At 32.4% G+C, this 22597-nt stretch overlaps 1 protein-coding gene across 1 annotated transcript in view; it reads right to left on the reverse strand.

The window, feature by feature from the left end:
- Nucleotides 1-6111: 6111 nt before the first annotated feature.
- Nucleotides 6112-22597, reverse strand: part of LOC140061022 (uncharacterized) — a 34556-nt gene continuing 18070 nt past the window's right edge. Inside the window, exons 18-19 of the mRNA XM_072107420.1 lie at nucleotides 18650-22138; nucleotides 6112-6183 (exon numbers count right to left, since the gene is read on the reverse strand). Coding sequence (XP_071963521.1) covers nucleotides 21982-22138 — 157 coding nt within the window. The 3' untranslated portion in view covers nucleotides 6112-6183; nucleotides 18650-21981. The remainder of the gene's footprint in view (nucleotides 6184-18649; nucleotides 22139-22597) is intronic.

The following is a 22597-nucleotide window of genomic DNA, read 5'->3' on the forward strand; positions in this document are numbered from 1 at the left end:
GAATAAAAATGTCCATAATTGACAACTAATCTCTCTCGGAGAATAAAAATGTCGGTCAAACAAAAGGTACTGTAATTCAACGCCAGTCATTCCTACAGACAATTGATGATAATTGCCAATAGCAACGACAGACATTCCACAGTCATTTAAAGCAGATTTTAATAATAGAAAATAAAAAAACAATCAAAATATTATTTCGAATTACTGAATGTTAAAAAATAATTATTATCTCATTTATTTTATTCATTAATTTTTATTTTTTTTAATCATGTTAGAATTGGAAATAATTTGGAATTTTGCAGGCTGAATTATTGAATATTAAAAACAAAACTTAATACTTTTTTATGAAGCAAAAACATTCAAATCTCCTGCAGAGAGATACAACAGTATATTTAGCAAAATTGTACAGTTGGTACAAATACTGTACTGTATAACTGTAAAAAATTTGTTCTCTTTATTCATTTACATTTTCTTTTTTTTATGCATGATATTTTGCTATGTATAGTCGTTTGTATTGAACGAAACTTTTATCCAAGGTTTCAAACACTTTATTTGTCTGCACCAGTAAGCAGAGAAATATTCAAAAAGAATTCATATTTAAAATACAGAGCTCTGATGCATATACCATCTGGAATATCTACTGGTATTTTCAACATTACCAATACAAAACCACAGATACATGACAATACTGTGTAATACCACCAGCAGAGAAACTTTAAATATCTGATGAATTATTAATATCACATTGCAAATTTCTTTGTTATTCATCAACTGCAGAAAACACCAAATAAATTATGTTCTATTTTTCAACAAAAAATATGGAAACCAGTAATCACTACCGTACTTGGAAATTGATGATGTCATACAAACTTTACTTAATTTGTTTCCTTTTTTTTTTTAATGGGTTTAACACAATGTAGAGTGTTACTGTTAGTAACTTTAGTAATTTAATTATCAAAACATTATTTCATTTTTCTGAAAAGTCTATTTATTAATTTTATTAACAAAAAATATTATTATATTTACAATAATCTAAAAATAAATATCTGAACGTTTCTGTCTATTGATAAATTACTGTAAACTGTAAACGAATTTGAAGACCTGTTAATAATTAATAGGTAATACTTGTTAAAAATGTTAATATAAAATTTATAATAATCTATAGTATAAATAAATTTCACTGTAATATTACTCCAGTTGCAGGATGGGAGTGCTACAGCATTGCTAACATGATATAAACAAATCAAATCAAATTAATAAAATTTTGACTAAATGCTACCGGTCTGGATCCACCCCGGTAAGAAGTAGATTGTATTTTTTGTTTCTTCTTAAGCACGGTAAATTAATCACAGCTTAAGTAATAATAATAATAATAATGAATAATTTCACCATAGATTTATTTTCATTTAGTATAAATTTACATAATTTTTTGTAATAAATTTTTTTAAAGGAAGTACTTATGTGTGCATGTGTGTTCGCCGACTCAAAAGAAATTAGATTCACAAAAATAAGAAGATAAAAGTGTGATCTTAGCCTGGGAAATCTGTAATGAATTAAAATGCTAATAATATACAGTAGTATTATTAGAGAGGTTTCGCAATCTTACGAATACGATAACGAAAACGGATACGTCACGCACACGTATTCGTTTTCGTAAGCCATAAAAAAATCTGTTTCGCATGGCAACGAAATATTTTGTACAAAAAATGACTGCGGTAAATTTGAGCGAAGCGCAGGTACGTGTTGCTTGGTGCTTGGCTGCCTAGGCCTAGCGTAACATCAAAGCGAGTGAGGAATTTAAAAACTGCTATTTATCAAAATTGACTTGGCATTTTAGTAAATTACTTTAGCAAATTACTTTCAATAAATCTATAATTATATTATAATCATGAATCATTCCTGATTCAAATGCAAAATGTGCAAAATGTGCAAAATAGATCAAAAACTATACTCGTTTTGTAGTTACGAATATGACTGGTGATATTCGTCAACACGAATACCCTTTACGAATATGAAATGGGGATCAGCTCAAAAGTTTCACAAATGTATGACGTATCCGTTTTCGTTATCGTATTCGTAAGGTTGCGAAACCTCCCTACTATCATGGTTATTTTGTATACTATAATTAATACATGTTCTGATAGAGCCTTGAGAAAGGAAGTAATAGAATATATTTAATATAATTTTATATCAAATAAAAATTCAGTTTCAAACTTTTGTTTTATCTGTGATAAATATTGATTATTCCTTCCTTATTTCACAATTAGAAATTAATTTGTGTAATGCCACAGCCTTGAAAATCATTGCATTCCATAATTAGTAAAACAAGTATAAATTATTCAAGCATGTTTAGTGTGGAAGATCTCAACGTTTTACTGTGTAGGAGGAGAAAGGCTTACATTTGGTATTGAAGTTTGGCACTGTGGTTCCACACTGTCCTAATTGGCTGTATATTTCACTAGCCCAAATAATAAGTGGGCCTACAGTACTGTACAGTACTACAGCATGTTTAGTGTGGGAGACCTCAAAGTTTACCACGTGGGAGGAGAAGAGCTTATTACATTTGGTAATGGCCAACAGTACTCTCTTGAAAATACACTACTGTACAGTACATTGCGATAGGTGAATATTGTATCTGGTAAACAATAGTTAATTGACGTTCTCTACTGTAGGATAAAGTTTATTCCTACAAGATATCTTTACCAGCTCAACAAATGAATGGAGTACATCATGATATACACCTGCTACTGTACTGTACATTAAGTACAGTCAGGTACTTTCATTAAATATTATAATTATAATATAATATAATTGAGGAAGGGTTAGTACTACTACCCAAAAGTTCAGCAATTTCTTTTTGCCTGTTTTACTTTATTTCGTTTTGATATAGCCTTTTGCTTATTTTTTTATTGTATTCCATTGAGATCCAGTCAGTGATACCTACAATGTTGTCTTTTTTTTCAGTTACTTCCTTTTGATAAATTTTAAAATTAGTTTTATATTTAAAAATAGAAAATATTCATTCATAATAATTCACTACGCAATTTATCATAATAAATATTGGTCTGTAAATTTCATAAAGCCGCATTGTTGATATTGTGTGTTGGTATACTACTAGAAAACCAACAGCATAAATAATCTATTGTGTGTAGTTTCCACACAGCCTCATTTGAAAAGAGCTTCATGGACTTTCTTTTTCATTTGTGGTAGGCTATTGTCATGCAAAACAACAATAAACCTTAAAGCTATACATTGTATACAGTCTGTATCTAGGAATTTTAAACCACGCATTAGAGAATTTCAAAATTAACAATTGGATGCACAATTGATAGTTAAAAAGGGTCAAATTATAATTATTTTTTATTCATATTTTTTTAATATTTTATTTCTAAATCAACTGATTGATTATATAGAATAAAATATAAAAATTCCCCCGGATATAGCAAAACATAAATAATACAAGGAAGTATCACACACAGTATAACCTTGGATATAAAATTGGAGACTTTAAAAGGGTCAAAATTTTTTTTTTTCAATTTTTAAAATATTTTATTTCAAAATCAACAGATTAGATTGATTATAAATAAAATATAACAATTCCCCCCGGAAATAGCAAAACATAAACAATAAAGGAAATATCGAAAAGAATACCAAACAAAAATAAATATATCAATATAAATTGTTTAAATAATCAAATAGATTAGTAGTAGGATGCAATATGTGGAACATTATTATTATTATTCTAAAGTAAAATTCTACATCCGGAGCAATTTAAATTTAAACAGCTTTGTCGTAAAGATTGATGCTAAGTAGAATCGTGTGTATAATATGGTGATAAGTATTCCACAACCAAGAAGAGTTTTATGTGACTATGCACAGCATGGGTAAATGACATCAAAACTCTAATGCTCTTTAGTCTAAGATTCTAGACAGCGAATTGGCTGTTTACTTTGGTAAGAAAAGGAATTTGGCACACATGGCGTGTCATACCTTGAGCTAAAATAATTTTTCTGATTTCTTTACAGTACAGGCAATGAAAGTACCGTACTGTAAAATTGAAACCTGATAGTGACAATAACTTGGGGCAAGTCATTCAACAATATGTAGAAGTAAATATTTTCTTAAGCTCTGTCTACACCATCAAATTTTATGTGACAAAAAATGTGAGATATGCCTATATATGGACATGATGTTGTCATATCACTACCATATTTAAGCGTATCACTTGACTACCATATTTGGGCACTTTGTCAAACTAGTTTGATAGTGTAGACATAGCTTTAAACGTTCAAGTGGTATTAGTCAGGACCGGAAGATCTCTTGCCGACTCTAAAGCTTGACCATTTTAAAGAAATTGGCACCCAAATATCAAAATGCCCTCAAAATACTCCAATCGTGAACTTATACAGTATCGACACCAACACAGTATAGATATAAACTGTTTTAAATTTCACAACATATAAGCCTATCTTCTATCATTGAACTGTGCAGAACAGCACGTCTGGATTCCAGCCAATGAAAGCTGATGCTCAATGTATAAACATTTGTTCATCTGTTTGTAGAACGGTATGTTAGGTCAGAAGGATGTTTTTACAGTTGTCGGACGCTTAAATGGTAGATAAACGTTGATCGTGACATTGTATAGAATATATACAATAGTTGGAGTCTTCTTTTAGGGATCATCCCATATTCCAAACAGAAATTAAATTCTGCTCATCATACAAAACCGAGTTATATAACTCACTATACAACATGTAACCAATTATATAACTCACTATACAAAACCAAGTTATGTAACTCACTATAATAATAGTCAATGTCAATGTTAACATTTTGTGATGTCATTACTGTATATTAGAAAGGCCAAGGGTGAATGAAAACAAACCAAGGGGGGCAAGAGTGGGTATAACATTGCATAAATCTTGACAGTACAGTATACAGTGGATATGAAAAGGCTTATTAAGAGACTTCTATCAGGTAGGAGCAGAGTTATCCTTGTTGAAAAAAAACCCTCAATAATCATTTAGGCTGGGTAGAAAATGTGACTAAGTAGGCATCATAAATGGTTGAAATGAGCAGCATCACTAATTGCCACCATTTACTGTAGCTTGAAGAAATCCTATGTTCCTACACAGTGAATTCAAAACAACCTAAAATAATTCATAAACTGCAATAATCTTAAGCTCTGTCTACTGTACACTATCAAACTAGTTTGATAAAACAAGTGTGATGTGCCCAAATATGGTAGTGATATGCCAAATATGGTAGTGATATGCCCAAATATGGTAGTGATAATATGACAACATTGTGTCCATAGGCACATCACATTTTTTTGTTTGATATTAATATTCTAAGACCAACCTCTCTTAAAAGCTTTGCTGCATCTTCACATACATTCATACCACGTGATTCTGTCACCTCGACAGATCCAAGGTACTGAAAAAATAACAAAAATAAAATAATGTTTTGTGATTTTTATAAATAATGCCATCAATGTTCTGTATATTGTTAATTATGTGACAGGTATTTTAACTTCTTTAAACATGAAGCCTCTATGGAGAGTAATAGTGATGATTCTTGTTGTCAGATTTTATCCCGCAATCATTTTATGGGACTACAGTATATCCATTGTAACTGTGTGGTGTTACAGTTAAAACACTGTACAGTACTGTAATCCCATATTTTTCATATTTTGTAGCTATACAGTATTTTTTACAATATAAAAAATAGTTATGATGTTGTTCTGGTCAGATTCGAGTCTGGTTGGAGGCATTTTATCCCGCAATAATTACAGAATTACAGTACAGTATCCATTGTAACTGCGTGGTGCACCGGTAATTATAGTTAAAAAACTGTACAGTATAGTCCCTTGTTTATAAATATATTTTGTTAATGTATGCTGTACAGTATTTCTTGCAATATTAGAAGAAAATTACAAATTACTGAGTAGAGAAATTACTTACTTTAACGGAAAAATTACACGAGCCAGCACGTACAAGTTTTTCGTCTTGCTGCCATTGGTGAGGTTTACTCGCTGTTGGGACACGCGATTCTTTCCGCCTAAAACTCCGCCTTAGTTTCTTCATGCTTAGCGATCTTCTAAGGCGATTTCCACGCTTAGGGGGGCTGCCTCCTTCGCCACCAGCACTGCTACTGCGCTTTCGCCCACCAAAGAAAAATTCCCTATAAAAAAAATAAAATAATTTTAAAAATTTAATTAATAATCAACATTCCTGTCCTGCAGACGATGACCTGAGATCTAAAGACTAAATTTTGTTTTTCTTCCTTTTTGCTTTTTTCTTCTGCTAAAGTTCTTCTTTCATTGTACTATACAGTACAGTATAATGTAAACTAAAACATGTATTTCATTTTCATTTTATTTATTTCGTCAATTAAAAACATAATACAGTACAATACAAATAAATATAACAAAACTCTTTATTTTATTTTTATTTTATTTTATTTTATATAAGAAACCAACAGCGATAATTACCGCCAATAACAGGTTTGATACAAACAAAGCCAGGATTGTTTAAAACACCTTGATTGGTCCTACATTGATCAAGGGCTTCGCTCGTCCGGTGCCAACCTTCACCAGAGGAAAGGCAGATACTAGATGCAGGGCTGCCATAAGAGTCAGCAATGCTGATTTCAAATGGCTAACGGGACCCCAGGATTAAACCAAGCAAACTTAATTGCTGTACGAATTTTCTTCACAAACACGGATCACAAAAAAGAAAACCGCTGAGCATGATGATGGTTAGACATATTACATAACACATAAGACATAAAAAACTTTATTATCTCCAACAATCCGAAGAATTACAAGAGCTTGCAGTCAAACATACTGTACATAATAATAATATTAATATAAATATTTAAAATAATTATTTTAAAAACCTGATTTCTTCTAAGTCTAATGTAGCTCCATTAAACGCCATGCTGCTCAGTTGTATCACATCTCCAAGAGAATGAATGTTGAAAAATGAAGCACAATACAATGATTAATCTTATGCATGAAAACCATTAAATCAATTACGTTGACGCTAGATTTCTATAAACATGCTTGTTCAGGTGCTGGTTTCTAAGCATTCGTAAAGTGAGGCTTTTATTTTTTTATTGGTACTGATGGCGGCACAGATTGTACTATTATAATGTTTTATAACAACCTCCTAAACATTTCACTAAGGTTTAAAGGTTACATTAGTATAATTAATATTAAGAAAATGTTTCTTTGGATACTTTTTGTACAGTAAGTACTGTAAATAAATTGAAATGAAGCTTGGTGGTGGCTAATGATAATATACCTGTACTTGCTTTTACAAATCCTAGGCCAGGTGTTAATTCATACTTTATCCTGGCTCTGTAATACTGCAAGGTACAGTACCAGAATTGTTCTCAGTGGCCAACAGTGCCACTACTGTACCTACAGTGAAGCATCACACTGTACTGTATAAGATTTTTTTTTATTAGAATACTGTAGGCTTGTTTTTTACTGAATTCTACCACTTTTAACATGCGTATTATATTATTTTTATTTAGAAAAACCCAATGATTTAACAATTTTGTCATTTGTTTTGTATAATCCACCATGTTGACGATGCCTATTTTACTGACTGTATGAGTTTACTAGATAGAATTTAGTAACAAATAAATATAAGTATATCAAAGCCTGTAGAAAATAAGTAAAGCTAATACAATATACACTCTGTAGATCACTGTGGTTTAAAGTATTCAAAAGGTGTGTTTCTATTGTTGATAACACAATATCTAGATAAAAAACGTTAATATCCAGAATTATTGGTAAGAAGAATAGTCTAGGTCAGAGCATGGAACTATAAATTAGAGCTAATTTAATCCACTTAAATGTTCTTACTGTATTCCCACTCCAATGTACTCCATTTAAATGTACGTACTGTACAGTGAGTGAGTGAATGGCCGAGCGGTTAAGACAGTGGAACCGTCATTACATAGCCATAACATTGGCAGGGGTTCGAGGCTCACTCACTCCATGGTTCTGGTGGTAGAACGAGTCTTCTCGGATAAGGACTATAAACCTAGAACCTAGTACATCTTTCGAGACGAGTAGGGGGTTACCCCGGTGTATTAGTACATCACAGCCACTGATCACCAACTGGGCCCTCTGGGAGACCAGTCTTTGACTGAAGAGGTTACCCAGTATAAATATATATTTCAATCAATTCAATCAATCTACTGTACAATTTACTTATACAGTACTCCACATGAAATGATGTAATGTTATTGTACTGTAGTGTAGATTTTACAGTACTGTGTAGCACCATGTACCATACACATGTACTGTACAGTACAGTAGCTACAAAATGAGACAATCAGTACAATCTACACATACAGTACCTACCCTACAGTACATTGCTGTACTGTAGGAACATGATCAATTACTGTAGTCCACTTTTCAGTACTTGCAGTTTCAGAAAAAAGGCTTAAAATCAGATTAATACAGTGATACCATACTATAGTTCTTGTGGTCCAAACAGTGACAATTAATCACAAAATGGTAAAGTTGAAACAGTTTATTTTCATACAATAAGTTTGTTATGACATAAATAAATGCTCTGTATCATATTAACATTGCAGTTTGTGTACTGTATGACACAAAAGATAAAACATGACATTTTAATAGTTTATACAGTTAACTTAAAAGCATGATATAAATTAAAAGCTAGAACTGAAATCAGATCTTTTGTCAAAGCAATAAGGCTGCCTCTTTCTCATTACTTTAATTAGGAGTTATTTTCAAATGAAAACAATTGACCTGGGAATTACACTGGGAATATATTGAGATACTGAACTGAATTACAGTTTAACCTATCATAAGAATGATGAGAGAAATGGTCATGGTTGGTTGCTTATGAACTTTGTCGGAGGTTACTTCAGATACAGCCAGGAAATTTGACCTTTTTTAGAATGACTTTTATACAGGATGTATATTTGTATTCAACTTATCCATGGTAGAATAGAAATTAGTTCCTACAGTAGAGTATGTTGTTGAGCGATAACTGATATAAGTTGATGCAAACATTTTTACTTGTTGGCCTTCCATACATTTTGGCCTTCCATACAGTAGCATGACAATATAAAATCAGGGAGGTTTGTGGACAACCCCATCATTTCAAAGGGGTGGTCAACTGTTTTCTTCTTTTACAGGTAGTAGTAAATGCCCTATCTTCAGAGAGGGATGGTAGTTATCCAGGTACAGTAAGGTACAGTAGTCACAAAATACTACTGTAAGACTAGTATCTTAGTCACCAGCCTGTATAGTACAATTTACTAACAGCTAGTAAACTTGTGTTTACATTATTAATAAGATCTAGACACAAGATAAGACTCCAAATAGTGAAAGGCGTAATTTGGACAGATTTTAAGATAAGCCAACATTATTCAAAGTAAATTAAAACTGTTCATGCTATCAAGTGTGTGTAAACAAACTGTAGCCCTTGTGGTACTCATAGGGGAATTCCTCTCCACTGACATAATACTGTACTCTGTTGCCATGCCATGATTATAGTTACTGTATAGTACAGTAGTATGTTTTCTAAGTAGTAGTTCTGTACTGTAGCTGCTGTACACATTGTCAAAAGTCAAATGTAATGTACAGTGATACTTACAGTATTCATATGGAATAATATCTAAGAATTAGTACTGAGCTGTATTGTTGGGCCACCTGCTCCCACATCACACTACTGATTAAGAGGTGTACGAAGTGGAATTACTGTACTATATACTGTGCAGTATATCCCTTTTTTCTTCGTTTGTATTTATAGCTATCGGAGACAAAATTTAATTACTGCACAGCGGGAATAAGCAGTAAATTCCAACCTGTCCAAACGGGCCCCTACAGTACAATCTGCACTGTTTAACATACAGTATGTTTGGTTTGTCTACTACATACGGTTGTTAGTATTGTAATAAACTCTGTATTTAAATTTCTGAATTTTTCTGAGGTGGAATATTATTTTACAGTAGAGTTTTGCGAAATAAGAAAACTATCCAGGCTGTACATTTTTTTACACATGTGTGTTTTAAAAATTTACACCAATCAAATCTTTAATTAAGAACGTTTTCTGCTAATTTAGAAAAGTGTTACGTTCAATGAAGTTGAAGACCGTACAGTACTGTAATTTACCGAATGGATTGTATCATTCATGGTAAATATTTGTTAATTTGTAAAATGCACTGCAGTGATCCGTGGACAATCTCTTTGAATAGCCTCAGTTAACAATCATAATTAACAGTATTGCTCCCATTAACGCAAACTAAAAAACAAATTAAACCAGTCATCCACATATGGTATGGTATTTTAAAGTAATTTGGATTTTTTTTAAACTAAAAACAAATTTAAAATAACTGCTGTACATCGAAACGTTGAATCATAGCCCTTGCCTATTCGTATTCATATTCATTTATTATCTAGAAAAATAAAACCAAAAATTACAAAAAGCATAAATTACATAGAACAACAAGCAGAGAAAAAACGCAGAACACTATCCTGGCGGTACAGCCTCTGGTTATTTGCAGTCAGTTTTATACTTACTATGTTATTTAAACTGCTGTAGGTTTCTAGTATCAGTAAGACTACTCAAGTATACTACAGTAGTATGACAAGCCATGGGTGCCAAAATGTTTTTTTAAACAAATTTACTGTAGGTAGAACCTACAATAACTGTAGACCCTACAGTATCGATCAGAACTACCCCCCAATTTCGGATGCATCACATCATGAATTCGTCAAGAATGCGTCAATAACTGTAGACTATGATAAACAGTAGTAACCTTAATACATTATAATTGGAACTTCATAGGTCATCAGCAAACACCTCTCCCCAACTGTAAAGGGTACATACTGAACAGTAATTACAGTACAAAGAATTAATACAATTTACAGTACATCCAATCAATTTTCCATACAGTACAGTTTGGTCAGCACCTGCTTACATTAGGCTCTATCAATAGGTTTATCATAAACATTGACGCACAGTGTTACCAGATGTCATCCATTTCTGAATTAGTCTTCAAAACTCTATGGAATTATTATTATTATCCAATATCACTGTGTCACTCATCAACCAGTATGGTAGCAACACAGGTGTGGAGAATTGGAATGTTGTCGAAATTCAACTTTTAATATTGCAATAAAGGGGCATTTCCTTATTTAGTTCAAGCCACTCTTTTTTTTTTATCCAAAAGAGTAGATGATACAATACAGTGCTACTGTGTAAATGAACATTAGCAATAATTACACAGCTACAGTACTGTAAAATTTTATTATGTATTGTACAATAGACCTTGCAGAGTCTCATGCTATGAAGTGAACTATCGTACAGTAATATTAAAGGAAATCATTAAAGAAAAAAAATTGACAAGCCCGACCACAGCAGACTACTAAATAATACGCTACACAGTGTGCATTACTACTGTAAGCTATACGTAATTTTGATCCATTTTTTAAAACAATTATTTTATGTACTGTACCTGTGTACATTCATTATAATAATAATGTAAAATGTCCTTTCCTTTCCTAGAACCCTAACACTAAATGAATTATTTTTTATAGACAATGTATACTGAATACTTACTAAAGTCAACTAACCCGTCTCAAAATATGAATTGGTAATATCAAGAAGATTAATTAAAGATACAGCACAATAGGTTGGTTTTCACAAAGAAAATACCAGTAAAAATTAATAAAATAACAGTTATTAGTATTAAGCTCATCACAAGACCAGGTAGCAGGATGTGATGATAACAGAAAACAATAAACCGAAATTATGAATAAGTTTCTTTTCACACTAAAGTAATAACTGTGCAAATTTTATACAATATAAACAACTGGTACTTTGATCACGTTTAACAAAATATAATAGTGGAATAAACAATAGCATTTCCTATACCACCTACTCAATACTGGAGGCTGGATAATACAAGAAAAAATAAGACACTTTAAGAATAAACTGAGACTTTACTGTAGTGTTGTAGTAGTAGGTCCTTTGAAAGAGCCAGTGAATATCATTATTAGACAATCATTGACCCTAATTCAGGGTCGCCAATGAAAGAAGACAGTAACAATGCAATTAAAACACAAACTGATGACTAGTACACATGAAGTACTAAGTAGCAAGTGTGTATATTCACACTACGGTGTCAGTAGGAGGAAGGATGTGTTCATTTCACTTGCCACTAGTTATTGCCAATACGGTAACCACAAATGGTTTGAACTCATTCACAGCTCAATTTCATTTTTGTTCTTTGATAGGCCATTATTGAGCAATTGATAGATTGTAACCAGATTAACACAACATAACAATATTAAAACAATTAGATTACACAGTACAAAAGTAAGACTATAGTTAAATTGGATGCCAAAAAAGTAAATACTTAATTCCATTTAAGATCCAGAACATGGATTTATGTTATACAGTATTTCATTTCAACCACATCCAATATAGGCAAAAATCGCCAATTATAGGATGCCTTAAAAATATTTATATAGAATACATTAAAAAAATAAATAAAAAATAAAATAAATTATACAACATTATATCAGATTTTAATTCTATAATCACTATTTTTGCTAGATCTGTAAACAAATATTTGTACATTTTCCTGCAACTAAAAATAGACTCGGCCAATTACAACAACCCCTCCAGCAATTTTGAGTGTTTATCACTTTAAGGGTTATTTGATGACATCTTAATATGGGACTAATAACAGTTCTGGCAACTGGGAATGCCTAATATGGCATTCATCTCTCTGTCAATCATCTTCCAGACAGTGGTCATGTCAATGACCTTCACAAACCATCAAGATATCATATACTGATTACTAAGGAGAACTGGGTAACAAAATGTAATTAATTGGTTAAAAACTTCTGTTGAAAGAAAAGACAAACCTAATAATAATGGTGAAGTACAATAATACCAATAATGTCAATAGTAAATACACATATCATTGCATCAATATCTAGGCTAGGCCTAAAAAGTAAAAAACAACTGATTACATTTTAAAAATGTGTAGCAAGAATAAAACAATAAAGGTGCTCAAAATAAATGTCAGATACCCACTGTCAGTAAGGCCTAGTAGTAGTGGTAGTAGTATTAATTACAAATAAAATAGCTAGGCTTAGGCCTAGTAGTAGTTAGGTTGCCACTTCCCCCACTCACTGGCGGTGTGGCACTGTATTGCTCGCGCACCACAGCAGCAGTGAGTGCTGGCCTAGACTAGGCCTAGCTTGCTAGGCCTGGCTCCTCAAAACAAATGCTTTTTAGTTAGGAGCTATATGTGTGTGCGAAATATGGTAGATGGTAGGCTTAACAGGCTAGCTATGATATGTCTGTCTAGTAAGCCTATTAAAATATCGAGTGTGTATGGAAGAATGGGATAACATTTTGACAGCAGACAACAAAGTGGAGTGAGCCATTTTTAGTACAAAAACTTAAAATTTAACAAAGTTTTTGTCAGACAAATATTGCAATTAACAGTTTAACTTACTTTATGCGACCCATCGCCGTTCAAAGTAAAACTATAATCCAACTAAAAATCCAAGAGTACTTTAAAATATGAGTTCAAATAAAAAATAACGAAACTGATTAAAAATTGATTCCAATTCACTTCTAACGGAAGACCATCAAAAACAACCTCAAGGCCCACAGAAGGTGCAGTACTGCAATTTAGTTGCGTACTTTTGATGACGTACGGCATTCCATGCTGAAAAGAGGGCTGCACTTCTCTATTTTGAGCAATTTAGACACAACCATTTTCAAAACGGGACCATTACCTAATAATTGTACAATAATTACAGCAAATAAGAGAATTTAACTACACTAATTTAATAGGTTAAGAAGCACAACTATGTTTCTTTTAATTCAAATTTATATTTAATTTTTTAGTTACGAAAAAAATGAAAATTAAATGACAATATTGCATTGTAAAATACGTTTCTATAATGCGCTGACCCATAGTCATTAAGGGATCGCCTCCCATTAAAAAAATGTACTTGTGTAATCAATACGGTGTCTTACTTTTAATGTGTGTAAATATAGAACTTGAATTATAATTCTTTTTGATCAAACAATTGTATCAACCTAAAATAAAATAATCAACTTTAAAATAAGCGATATTTATAATGCTAATTCCAATATGATTTAAAGTCGACTTATAAATCTTTTATTTCTATACCTTAATATATGTGAATTCATAAATGACCATGAGATAAATAGCTCATACACATTCTTATCGTGCGGTTCCGCAGCTTTAATTTCTATTTTGCACTTTAATAAATATATACATATATATATATATATACATGTTGAGCCTGCCATAGCAGACAAAAACGTAGGACATTCTAGTCTATTCTATAGTCGCTTTGAATAAAAACAACAACACATTTTTTAATATCATAAGGCGTTCATTGTAAACAATTAAGAAATGTTATATTTTTATTGTTTTAATTGATCCAACTAAAATTATGCATTACAGTATTAAAATTATGTCTAGTTTATTACCGCGTCTATTGTTTTATCTCATGATCCCTGAATACAGTTTTTCTTACGGAAGCTGGAAGACCCCACTTGGTCGATATTTACCAGTAAACACTGATTTTGAAATACCAACGAAATGTGTCATGAATTAATAATTAATCATTCTTCTGTAAATACAAATCAAATTTTTGCTGTATGCGCTAGATCGATCGAAAGTTGAAAATGATGACAGAATATTATCGACAAAAGAGTGACCAAGGATGATTCACGACGAGTGTAGGCCTGGTGACTCACAACATACATGTGAAGATTGTTCAGGACCTTTTGTTGATTAATCTCCAGACAAAACTCATGAATGAACTGGAACATGAACTGAACATTTATTTGAATTATAAATCATTGGAGTTGGAATCATTTCAATAAGCTGTCTCTGAGAGTGGACAGTCTAAACAATGGCTGCAGATGCGTTTGTGTGAAGTAGGTCAGGACATGGAGTAATACTCCCCATGGTCAGCCAGGGGTTGTGCTGGGGTAGGTACCATGTATCCACCATCAGCCTACACCCACCGTAACCCGAGATACCCTTAGGGAGGATAATGGACAAAAGTGTGTTTGCTGTCATTGTTAAGGGCCTAGTTATATAAATATTCATGAAACACAATGTTTACATTTTTGTTTTGACAGGGAACTGGACTAAAAGCTTATTTGCGGGAAAGTTTGAGTGAAAAAAGATACGGCATAGGCCTATCCCTGTTTGTTTTTGTGTTTTTATTTAATTCGTTGAAAATCAAAACAAGGCGAAGGTACCCACCCGAGTGGAACATGAACACATCAGTTCTTACGTAGAGAATAATTTTTCCCGATAAATATTAACAATGTCGGCAAGTCTTTTATTCCAGTTTCGATGAAAATGTATTATTGATATGTGAAATAAAGAAATGCAACGTGTTCAATAAAACAATCATCTTAAATTGGGATATACTGTTCTGGGTTTAAACTCAAATAAATCAGTCGTGAATATTTAAACACACTATTGAAATCCATCCGTGCGATAAAATAACAAAACAATAAATCAATATGCGTTATTATTAATTATGATTTATAGGTATGTGGTTGTTCCAGGTGGTGTGAAACATATTGACCGATTGCGTATGTTCACATTTATTTAATAATCCCGTTAATCCATTGGAGTGATTATTATTATTGTTATAATATTAATATCTCCCATGAAAATGTGTGGGTACAAAGAGATATCTTCGCGCGGTTTGGTACCAAAACAGAAGTTAATTAACTGTAGAGGGCGCTATATGATAAAGTTAAAATTAAAACGAAATTTCAGGGTGTCCTTATAATTTGATCAATTATAATACGGTTAAGGTGCAAAATGAAGTTGCATTAACTATGGGAACTACTACCATAGGCTAAATATTCACATAGTGATGATAAATATTGTTGAAAATAAATAATAACCTAATTTATACAGCGAATGTTTTTCTTTAAGACCTACTTAAAATTAGTAAAATCTGGGTTGATGTGGGGAGTGGAGGGGATACATTTTTGTATGATAGGCCTGCCCAACCCCCAAATAAATATTTGAACAAAGAACGGGGGACCGTGATATAATGTACGATGATAGTTCGACAGAATGAGGTGGACTTTTAAAAAAATTGACCAAACTACATTTGTTTTTTCATTGTTATTTCCATCATAGAATCGATCCATTAAATTACTTCAATGCGGATACTAGGGTGTTCACATTTTTGTTTTTCATTCTCTTAATGTGCGATGACTAAGGTTAGGCAAAATAGTGAACGTTATTGACTAAGCGGCCTCGCCTATAAGTAATAACACTTAGAAAAGATGATTTTATTGTTCGCATGATGATAATTAGTATTTTTCCGAGACAGCCAAATGACATTTTAACGTACATTAGTCCGTTAGTTAATAATTGTCAACGTCAATGGCTAATTCACAATGATATATGGGGGGGGGGGGGGGAGCGTATCGAAATATTTATGTGGAAAGTAGGGTGTGTGTGTTTTAAAGGATTGGGTGGTTATGGGTGGGGCGCAGTTGATTTTTAAATGACTAAATCAGTTCAGCTCATGTCATCAATTGTCGGTTAGATGTTAAAAGCAATTGGAATTATTATTATAGGAAGGACAAAAGTTAGATGGGGTATTTTTTGGGGGGGGGGGGGGGGAAGTTGGGTGTAAACGATGACGTACGTGAGGTTGGTATAGTATGAAGATGGATCGAATATGGGGAGAAAAATGGTAAAGAGGGCCTCGTGCAAGGTTCATGTTCTTGAAGAAGTGGAGTAGGTCAGATAATACTGTGTCGTGTGCAAAATGACAAATGATGATGGGTAATTTTGTTGGCTGTAGAATAGTAGACTTATGAGATAATGATTAACGGAGAATACTTTTTTCTGAAATAAATAATGAATCAAAACATATTTACATAGTGTCTCGACACACAAAATGCACGGACGGACGTGTGCTACTACTATATTGGAAGTATGTCGGCGTTATTGCGAGAAATTCATTTAAAGGCATTATCTCTTAGTACGTACTTGCGCAAATCAACAATGAAACTTTAATATCTACGTCTCTAACTATATTTCCTGGTTATACCATATCAGATTCTAAAATAAAATACATTTATATTTATGATTGCATAATCTTCAGAACGAGATGATTTTGCAAATAAAATTAGGCGTACACAAGCCGCATGGGTCTCACTTTACGTTTCAACATTTTAAGTAGTCCCGTCAGAACAATTCAATGTGCACATTTCGATCGTAAATGACGATACAACGATATAAATAATTGAGCTAGAGAATTGTATTTACAAAAGTAATAAAAATACCTATAGATACAAAAGTACCTATAGATATACAAGTACCTATAGGCCTAGATACAAGTAGCTATAGATATAATAGCACTGATGATGAAGGGCCAGTGTTGGCCGAAAGCTCTGCTAACTTTTCTCTGGCTGTTTTACTTTATCGTTTTGATTTAGATTTTCGCTTTTTTTGTATCTCCATTGAGATCCAGCCACTGATACCCACAGCATTGTCATTTTTTTCAGTAATTTGCCTTTTGATTTATAAAGTAGAAGGATAACATTTTTACTGCGGAAAAAAATACAAACAATGATTGCGATTTGTTTGAGGATAATACGAGTGTTTGAGAGAAAATATTGCATTCGCTTTAATTTATTGGGGGATTATTTCTACAGTTTATTTAAGGTCGAATTTCATCCTTCAACCAATCACTGGCATAGTATACTAATTCGGGTGCATCTAATAGATTTACAAGTACATCAGACCCTACAGTAAAGCAGCTTCTCTGATTAATTAAAATAAAGTGGGGGGGGGGGGGGACAACTTTGGAACTAAAGTGTCCTAGTAGGAGTTTCCTCTTGAGTATTATTGGTCGACTGTTATAGTTTCACTCCCATATTAGGGCCCGACCTCAACAAGTGAATTTCCCTATAGTTTGTACGGAAAGTTTCCCCGTAACGGGCCAAAATGATCTGTGGGGGAGAGTGGGGATAGTTTCTTTAGACCACTTGAGGGACCACTTGATTTTGTAATAATTGCCTTAACTATGTGAGTTTCATGTAAGAAGACGCGATTATATACCATACCGATTTGAAAAATAACCAAAAAAAATGCACGGGCTTTGTTATTATTGAAATGAAAAACATTGTAATAAAATACCGCTATACGTTTAATTAATTAGGCCTCCACGTATAGACATTATACGAATTAATTTAAAATACATGTTCCGGTATCGGGAGATCAAAGGGCACCTTGTATTCGACAGGTAGTCGGAGTGCCTGGTGAAAGTTGACGTAGGGCCTATCAAAATGAAATTATTAAAAATATTAATGATCCATGAAGTACGAAGTATAAATATTCACTTACATTTTATCTGTTCGAGACTGACCGCTTTTATTCCCTGGTGATGATGGCCACAAATGAGGCAGAACAGACGTGAACATACAATGAATTACAAATAGATTGTAAGCAGTATATCACCGTTTATTATTAATAATCGATACAAAATGGTGGTAGGGCGTACAGCACTGATAACATACATGATAAACAAACATATAAAACGTACCTTAGTCACTGTGCAAAGTGAATCCCTGGCCGGCTATTTGTTCAGCGCGCCGTGTGCATATATATACACACACACCGTTCAGGTAAAATATTCCGCAATTTAAAAAACCCGTATAATAATTGTTTAAATTATGTTCGGATGAAAACTGAATATTAATCATTCATTAATAAAATAAAATATCCATTATTTCGTTCAAATATCTCGCGTTTATGAACACGCCTATCGTGTAGATTTTAGCAATATCGGTGTGTTGTATATATAATTAGTCAATATGGCATGGTTATAGCTAGTCATTCAATAAAGAGCCACTCTCAAGGTAAAATCAATAACAACCGAACGGCGCATGAGCAGAGCATGATAAAACGTTATTCTATAAGATGTTCGCTTTTTTTCTCAATATTACGAGAACCATAGGAAATACAGAATAAACTCAACAATAAACTGGAAGGCTTTAGGGCAAATTCACATCCACACAATGGCTTAATTGACAATTTGTTTTCGCTACTGGCAGACGGTAGCGAGCTGGTAACAATAGATGGTGATCACTGATGCGTATCATTCTGAATATTAATAAGGCCATCTATACGTTGAGTGAAGATGTTGACCAATGAACAGATGTAGATAATTTACGTAAAACGTGTTCATTTTACGTCAAATCTATTTGTTGTGTAAATCCTGTATTTTGGTAATAAAAGAGAGCCAATACTGTAATGTTTGATAATCGTAGGTATAGAGTTTAAGACAACGCAAACAACATTAAATTGGCGACGATATTATAAGAAATATAAAAAAAATCACTTTGCTGCCTATAAGAACTTGAGATGAGTAAAACATGGACTAGTAAAAGCATCCATAGCGTAGATTCTTATATGCCTCATCCTTCAGATGTGATGTCAAGTTGTTGGTTTAGTGTTGATAAAGGCACCATGCTGTGAATGCGTGCGCAGGAGTAGACCTCTTGTTGATACCACATAAGAATATATAGCAGTGACAAGCCCAACATATATTTAATGGTTTTTATTTATAATCATTATTACGTTAATATTTTATTTATTTTATATATTTTTATGAAATGGCTATTCTATATTAAAATGTATTATTCTATTAAAATACCTTCAAAATATCACAAAATTACATTGAAAATATTGTTTAAAAACTTAAAACAAACGGTACAAGTGAACTCAACAAACACTACCAATAACATGTTTGCTTTTTTGGTTCCTTTGGCGTTTCATACATACTCCTTTTCCAATTATCTTATAAAGAAAGTACTAGGCATTGCATTTTCACAATTCTCATCGAAAAAAAGTATGGTTACCCTTATTAATACAAATTAGTGCTTTTAACAAAATTGAATATAGTACTGGTTAAATGGTTAAAATAAAAAATACGTACAGTATTGTACGCAACAGGAAAGAGTTAACTTTAAAAAAGTGTAATTTTACTCTTCCCTGTATGCACCTATAAAACTGTGTAATAAGATTATTTACAGGACTTCTATATGGAAGAAATAAAAGCACTATGTATAAACTATACACCAATGGTGTCAGTATAAGCACCTGATTTATTAAGCACCACTTGTATCTGGCTAATTTTCACTTGCTCTAAAGAAACCAACTAATTACCGAAATACCAGCTTATTCTTGGTCCCACTAGGATGCAACGCAAGGACGTAAGCACAATGCAAGTAATTTGACCAATCACAAGCAATAGATTATTCGCACTGTCGCTTGTCATTGGTCAATTCACTCACATCTTTGCAACCTTATAATACACATTTTGGAAATGAATTACTCTATTTAAAATAATTCCTATTATTAAAAACAAATATGTTTTTACAATCAACATATCCAGTCCTATAAACTAAAGTCTAAATCTAAATTAATATTAGTCATAAAACTTCTTAAATATAAATTTATTTTAAAGGCTTTGTATAAATCAAGGGTATTATAAAGTTATTATAAAAATATGATATATTTGAATAATTATAAAATTACATATTCTATCTGAATAATATTACAAATATAAACAGAGTTACAGTACATCTCCTTTGAGACACCCCTTGCTTGGTTCCCACTTGTAGAGTTGACCAATCACAAGCAACCGTTTGGATGGTCCATCATGTTTTGATTAGTCAAATTACAAGGTTCAGTATTTTTATTAATTTGTTATACAACTGGAATGCATTATAATTTATTTTTAGATTCCCTTCTCCCTCACAGATGGGTTTAAAATACAAAATGATTATATTAAAATTCTATTACTATATAAATTGAATGTGAAAGAATAAAAAATATATTAATCATAAAGAAGCATACATTTGCATACTAACTAATTGGTGACATCACAAAATCTGATTAAAATCTTAATACAGGCCAAAGTAAATAGCACCTCTGTATTTTGCTAATTTGATTCATTATTTTAATCTTTTATGTATTTGTAGGGTTCAAATATGTATTCTAACATTTCCCAAAACATTAAACAAACATGAGCATTATTTGGTCTATACTAGAGGGCCAAGGTGTAACATTCAAAGTGTACCATTTTGCATTGTATATAATATATGGAGAATTACAGTCAAACACCAGAAACTCTTTTAAAACATTCTCTTTCATTGAAAATACATTATGAAAACCAGACTGGTCATTTTGGGCCAGACCATGGAGTTTGGGAAAGTTTCCCAACTACTAGTTTAAAATAGCAGACAACTGAAAGCACAATTGCTATTGTATCAAATATTCCGAGTTTCAAATTATACGAAAGCACTATTGTATTTTATAACTAAAAAAGTTTGCTTTAATACCTTATATTATACTTACACCTATTACTAAAGCAAAATATTAACGGAAATATCAAATAAAGAATCTGTTCAAAGAAAACATATTGAAGAGGTTAGGACTTTCTTCTGGTGTTGAATGCCAGAAAATTGAAAGACAAATACTATCTCTTTTCAGAGAATTTATTGCATAATTACTTTGCAAAAAAGCTTAAAAATTTTAGCAAGAAAACTAGGTGGTGGTTAGTTAGGTGCAGTCAGCTATGGAGGGATTTCAGGTATTGGACTTTCAATTTGTAAGTATCTTACTGTAACTTCCACTTAGCCTACCCTAAAACTGGATAAAAAGTTGCAAGGTTAAAATGTGTTTAGTAAACTTTATCTTTCCTCTCTTTCAATTTTATAGACATCTTTAAATAGATGAAAAAGGTATTATTTGTAAATTCTCTTACTTAAATTCACATGATACATAAATGTGTTTGGTGCAGATATCTTTTCCACTTACGCCAACCTGGAAACTTAAAAATGTACCTTACCTCACACTAATTATAGTCATCTACGGTTGGAATGCTACGTTACCGCTTATGGAAGAAGCAGAGGTAACAATGTCAACACTCGGGTTGGAATAATCGTGAACTGTGCCTAACACGTCGAGGTCATTCAAATCTTGTTTTTTAGATACTTTGAAAAGATCAACATCCAATGAGATCGACCTGAAAGAAAAAAAATTGAAACCTGTGGCCTTATTGTATCACATTTAAGTGAAAATTAAATCAGTTTTACCACAGTCCATAGAGATATTATAATGAATATTATTATATTTAATAGTAATATCTCTTTGCACAGTCACAGTAAGACTTCTAAGATGTGAAAGAAAAAAGCATAGCTGAATAGGTTCCACTTAGTAAAAGCATTCACACCAAATGTTTTGGATACGTAAAATTATCTGGGCAAGTTTAATTGGGCAAGCAGAACTCGGAAAGTTACAGTAGCATGCAGATTGGTCTTCTAGTCGGGTAACTAGATCCTTGCAAGTTTTTAGCAATCTTGTTAAACTCTGTCTACACTATCAAACTAGTTTGACAAAAAACGTGTGATGTGGGCAAATATGGTAGTGATATGCCCAAATATGGTAGTGATATGCCAAAAGATGGCAGTGATATGACAGCATC

Source organism: Antedon mediterranea, chromosome 10, assembly GCF_964355755.1.
Source record: "Antedon mediterranea chromosome 10, ecAntMedi1.1, whole genome shotgun sequence".
NCBI lineage: Eukaryota > Metazoa > Echinodermata > Crinoidea > Comatulida > Antedonidae > Antedon > Antedon mediterranea.